We start from the raw sequence: 6,106 nt of genomic DNA on the forward strand, positions 1-6,106 counted from the left end.
TTAGGCTAGGCGCTAATGCTTAAAAAATAAACAGCTTAGCTGTATCTGAAAAATCTGCGAACACCAAGAGTGCAGATTCTTGAGTCCTTTCAAAACCTAATTCAACGGCCTTTACTAAACACCCAGCCAGCTCCGGCCATTCTTTGCTAGTACTACAAATCCCTGATACAAGATCAGATAAAACAATACAGAGTGACCTTATAGTGGCCATTGGAGGTGCTGGTATGTTGATTTAGAGGAGCCTCCTCTAAATCAAGGTCTTGATCAAGATCAAGATCGATTTAGAAGCGCCTCCAATCGATCTTGATCATCATCTGCCGTAGGCCCATCCTCCTCAACATACCAGCGCCTCCTCTTCCCTCTCCATCTCCAACAGTCTAGTGCATCTTCCAATTCCTTCTCCTTCAGATCGGTGCCTCTTCCTTTGAAACACGAAAAATGGAGGACAAATTCTCTTTGGACTTCCAGAGACTAGCCTTCCGAGTTTTCAACATGAGCGATGTGCAGCCATGGCTGAAAATTCTTCATGGTGGTCAAGATCATGCATTCAATCTTCTACTATGCTACAAAAGGTATTTCCCAGAATTTCTATTCCTCAAATTGTTTGCTTGCATTTATAACAGTACTGGCAACTCTTATGGCTCTATGTTATGCCAAAGCTACGGATCTCTGGTGTCACTTGACACCGAATAATCAGATTATGATTAAGAATAAGTTTCTTTATTGTTTTCAAGAGGAAGTAGAAGCGCCTCCAATGGCCACTATAAGGTCACTCTGTATCGTTTTATCTGATCTTGTATCAAGGATTTGTAGTACTAGCAAAGAATGGTCGGAGCTGGCTGGGTGTTTAGTAAAGCCCGTTGAATCGGGTTCTGAAAGGACTTAAGAATCTGCATTTTAATGGTGAGATTTAGACGTGGACTGAAATCATCGAATGCTGATGTTAGGGTTGCCACGATTGGTGCTGTGGTTGGTGTGATAGATATGTTAACTGTTTCATCGGACTTTGGCACTTATTGGCAAGAAATGGTGCTTGGACTGTTTGGTTTGTTAGACCACAACTAAGAAGATCATGTTTCCAAGGCTCTCAATTATCTTTTGCGATTGCCAACGACAAACAGGATAGAAATGTTGAAGCCACATGTTAACGACATGGTAAGGCAGATACTTATCATATCAGAGTTTGCACGCTTGACAGAGGAAACAAAAATTTTTGCTGAAATTTTTTTTCTAGACTTAGGACCTATGTTATTGATGGAGTTAACTCATGCCACTAAGTCGAAGCTGCTCCACCTCCAATTAACAAGACTGGTGCTCTGTCAGTATGATGCCAATTTATGGTACAACATATGGCCTGGAATGTTGAGAATTCAGAAATTAGACAAGATCCAATATCATAGGAGTAATTGAAGGCTTCTCTCTCTGCTGTAATCTTTCCTTACTTAGGTTCATCAATTCCCTTGATTGTAGAAACTGACTTGTTGACCAAGCCTAGAGTAGTCTATATAAAGTTGTATATACGTTTGTAATAGATATAGAGTAATTCATATACTGAAGTTCTTCGTCACACCTTTTCCATTTTAACATGGTATCAGAGCATTGATTCTCTTCATGCTCTTTTAATCTTTTCTCCATTTTTTCTCTTATTTCCCTTCTGTGAGAGAAGCCTTGAGATTACACTCACCTTTTTTCTCTGATTCTCCATGGGAAAAGATGGGGAGACCTCTGACCAGCCGAATCTTCAGTCAATAGCACCAAATCTGACATCATAACAATATGAACAAATTGCAGCCATAATGAACAATGTTGCCCACCCACAAGCAGATGGCGCAGATCTGTCAGTTCCTATTTGCAACTCCCTTCTTTCAACTGGTTTTCAAAATTCTTGGATCTTAGACAGTGGAGCTACAGATCATATCACATCTCAATCATCCATTTTGCAAAATCCAACATCACCTACACGTTTTCTACCCGTTCATTTACGCACTGGAGATAAGGCCAATATACATTATGTTGGTTTAGTTTCTTTTGGTCCTAATTTTTCTTTAGAAAATGTTCTTTGTATTCCATCTTTTCAAGTCAATTTAATATCAATCAGTAAACTAACACAATCTTTGAATTGTTGTGTTCTTTTCTTTCCAGATTTTTGCCTTTTACAGGATTTGACAACGAGGAAGATGATTGGGTTAGGTAAACGACGTGGCAACCTTTACTACCTCACACCTATGGTGTCAAAACCAGCCATACATCATGTCTCCGCCTCCTACCATATATGGCATCAGTGTCTTGGTCACCTTTCATCTGCTCGTTCTAAATTTTTGTCTAAGTCTATTTCTATTCCTTTTAAGTCTCATCAGTCATGTGATGTTTGTCCATTGGCCAAACAAACACGCTTACCATTTGGTTTAAGTTCAATTTCTAGTTCTGAACCTTTTTCTTTAATACATTGCGATATTTGTGGACCACATAAAATTACTTCTCATACTGGTGCACGCTATTTCCTTACTATTGTTGATGATTTTACTCGATGCACTTGGTTATTTTTGATGCGATGTAAATCTGAAACTCAATCTTTATTGAAATCATTCTTTGCCTTTGTTCAAACTCAATTTGGTCGTACAATTAAAACTATTCGAGTTGACAATGGTAGCGAACTTTATTCTCTGCGACATTTTTTTAATGAGCAGGGAATTCTTTATCAACATTCATGCGTCTACACACCTCAACAAAATGGTGTTGTGGAGCGCAAGCACTGACACATCATAGAGATCGTTTGTGCCCTTCGTTTTCAATCCTTGCTACCATTATCTTTCTGGGGTGAGTGTGTTCTTATTGCCGTTTATTTAATAAATTGCTTACCCACTCCTTTTTTGTCAGGAAAGTCACCTTATGAGCTACTATATAATCGTGCTCCCACTTATGATCACTTGCGTGTTTTTGGTTGTCTTTGTCATGCCACTAATGTTCATCCATCTCATAAGTTTGATGCTCGTGCTAGGCGTTGTGTATTTGTTGGGTATCCTTTTGGGCAAAAAGGCTATCGCCTTTATGACATTTCCACACAAAAGTTTTTTACTAGTCACGACGTCAAATTTCAGGAAAATGTCTTCCCTTTTGCTTCTGCTTCGCCTAATACATCAACCACTAGTCCGGTTTTTCCCTTGTCATCCATAGGCACCACCACTCTTCCTTCGCCATCGGAACCTGCAGTTGTGTCACCACCAATACCCTGTCTCACTAGCGTCTCCTATAGAACCTGTTTCACCAGCTTCTCCTATAGAACCTGTCTCACCAGCGTCTACAGAACTTGTCTCAACAACATCTCCTATAGAACCTGTCTCACCAGCATCTTCTACATCCTCTCCTCATGTCATTCCCTCACCTACTCCTCCACCAGCACCACCATTGCGTCATTCTACTCATGATTGTGAGGCACCTTTTTGGCACAAAGACTATCATGTCACTATCTCTCACGTTGCCTCGCCTACCCATACTCCGTCGTCGACCTTGCTGTCTTCTCCCACTAAAGGTACTTGTTACCCACTTTCCAATTTTGTTTCATATGCTCGTCTATCACCTTCGCATCGTTCCTTTTTAGCACTTGTTTCAGAAACTGTGGAACCTTCTTCTTTTTTCAAGGCTGCGAATGATCCTAAGTGGCAACAAGCTATGGCTGCAGAAATTCATGCCTTGGAACAAAATCATACTTGGTCCCTTGTCCTTTTACCTCCTGGGCACCAACCTATTGGTTATAAATGGGTATATAAAATCAAATACAAGCCGGATGACACCATTGAACGCTACAAGGCCCACCTTGTTGCCAAAGGCTATACACAAGTTGAAGGAGTTGATTATCGTGAGACTTTTTCACCCACTGCCAAACTCACTACCTTTCACTACCTCTTAGCCATTGCCTCTTCTCGCAATTGGTCTCTTCATCAAATGGATGTTCAAAATGCCTTTTTACATGGCGATCTTGAAGAAGAAGTCTATAGGAGGAGAATCTAGTATGTCGACTGAACAAGTCTCTATATGGGCTTAAATAGGCATCTCGAAACTGGTTTTTCTAAATTTTCCACTGTTGTTCAAGCTGCTGGTTTTCAGCAGTCCAAATCAGATTATTCCTTATTTACTCGGAGAAACAGTCATTCTTTCACTGTTGTGTTAATTTATGTGGATGATGTTTTGATTACAGGGAATGATCCAAATGCCATTGACGAACTTAAAGTTTTTCTTCACAATCGTTTCCGAATTAAGGATCTTGGTGCACACAAATATTTTTTGGGTATTGAGGTAGCTCGCTCCAAGAAAGGCATATTTATCTCTCAAAGAAAGTATGCATTAGATATTCACCATGATGAAGGTCTTTTAGGAGCACGCCCATCCAAATTTCCTATGGAGCAACATTTGAAACTCACTTCTACAGATGGAGATTTGTTAGACAATCATTCTCGTTACAGGAGGTTGGTTGGGAGACTCATTTACGTCACAGTCACAAGGCTAGACCTTATGTACTCTGTGCGAGTCCTTAGTCAATTTATGCAAAACCCAAGAAAGCCGCATTTAGAAGCAGTATTACGTGTACTGCGTTTTATAAAAGGATCTCTAGGTCAGGGTCTATTCTTTCCTGCACATAATGACCTTACATTAAAAGCCTATTGCGATTCTGATTGGGCAAGTTGTCCAACAACTAGAGGATCAACATCTGGTTACTGTATCTTCCTTGGTAATTCCTTAATTTTCTGGAAGTCTAAAAAGCAAACTAATGTTGCCTGCTCTTCAGCCGAAGCAAAATACCGAGCCATGGCAGCAACTTGTCGCGAACTCTCATGGTTGCGTTATATATAGCAGGATTTATAAATCAATCATGTCAAGCCAGCAACTTTATTTTGTGACAATCAAGCTGCACTTCACATAGCAGCAAATTATGTTTCCTTTAGAGGACAAAGCACATTGAGTTCGATTTTCATGTGGTGCGAGAAAAATTACAGGCAGGTTTGATTTCCACTGCCTTCATGCCTTCCTCTCTCCAAATTGCAGATATTTTCACTAAGGCGTTGGGAAAGGACAATTTTGAATTCATGGCTTGCAAGTTGGGACTTCATGACATCCACTCTCCAACTTGAGGGAGGTGTTGAGAATTCAGAAATTAGACAAGATCCAATATCATAGGAGTAATTGAAGGCTTCTCTTTCTGCTGTAATCTTTCCTTACTTAAGTTCATCAATTCCCTTGATTGTAGAAACTGACTTGTTGACCAAGCCTAGAGTAGTCTATATAAAGTTTTATATACGTTTGTAATAGATATAGAGTAATTCATATACTGAAGTTCTTCGTCACACCTTTTCCATTTTAACATGGAAAAACTGGAACTGCCTCTGCCTTTGAGAACATGACTTCGATTCTATATAGACATGCAATTCAGTATCTGCAAAGAATTTTAACACACTTAGATGAAAGGACAACAACCCCAGTTTCTCTAGAGGTTTTCAAATGCTACAGGAATGCTAGCGATTGGAGGAAGCGTTGTGCAGCACTGTGTATGCTAGCAGTGATTGCAGACAAGTGGTCAACCGAAATGGTAATAGCTTTGTGCCTGACTGACCTCATCTACGTATAATTAATGATCAATTAACATATATTGTGTCTATCTGTAAAAGATCAAAGATATATTACCTACATAGACCATATAAATTTTCTTTTTGTTTCTCTGTGTATTTGTATATCTGGCCTGATATTTTTGGGTTTAAGGTTTGTTAATGATAAATAAAGCTAGCAGCTTATCTCCTAACAGTTTGACCTATTTATGGTGTGTAATTTTCTATTTGCAACTTAGTATGTATGTAGTTTAGAAACTCAGGCATCCTGTAACTATTATTTCATGATCCTTAAATCTTGGTTTGTTTGTCAATCCATTCTATGACGGCAGGTATTGATGGAAAATTGTTTGGACCTACTTACAAAGTGTATCTTGAAGTCATTCCAAGATCCCCATCCTCTTGTTTGTTGGGCAGCTTTATATATTATGCAGCCTACAACCCTGGTCCGAGAAGTTCAAATTCAACATCATACAAGGGTTGTGCCTGCACTAGTTGCTGTGGCTTTA

The 6,106-nt window shown here is 39.5% G+C and overlaps 1 protein-coding gene across 1 annotated transcript; it reads left to right on the forward strand.

The window, feature by feature from the left end:
• Positions 1 to 438: 438 nt before the first annotated feature.
• On the forward strand, positions 439 to 4,008 carry LOC147292364 (uncharacterized). The gene is made up of 4 exons (XM_086230275.1): positions 439 to 572; positions 915 to 1,045; positions 2,878 to 3,005; positions 3,175 to 4,008. Exons 1-4 carry the CDS (start codon positions 439 to 441, stop codon positions 4,006 to 4,008), a joined length of 1,227 nt encoding a protein of 408 aa, XP_086086401.1.
• Positions 4,009 to 6,106: the final 2,098 nt, after the last annotated feature.

Source organism: Dryas octopetala, chromosome 2 (assembly GCF_963921425.1).
Source record: "Dryas octopetala chromosome 2, drDryOcto1.1, whole genome shotgun sequence".
Lineage (NCBI taxonomy): Eukaryota > Viridiplantae > Streptophyta > Magnoliopsida > Rosales > Rosaceae > Dryas > Dryas octopetala.

Bases quoted from the DNA above. Each gene is read 5' to 3' on its own strand.
- LOC147292364 (XM_086230275.1), top strand. From the start codon at position 439: ATGGAGGACAAATTCTCTTTGGACTTCCAGAGACTAGCCTTCCGAGTT. The intron at 573-914 runs GTATTTCCCAGA...GGTGAGATTTAG, and splicing joins CTTCTACTATGCTACAAAAG to ACGTGGACTGAAATCATCGA. The intron at 3,006-3,174 runs GTATTTGTTGGG...TGTCATCCATAG, and splicing joins ATGCTCGTGCTAGGCGTTGT to GCACCACCACTCTTCCTTCG.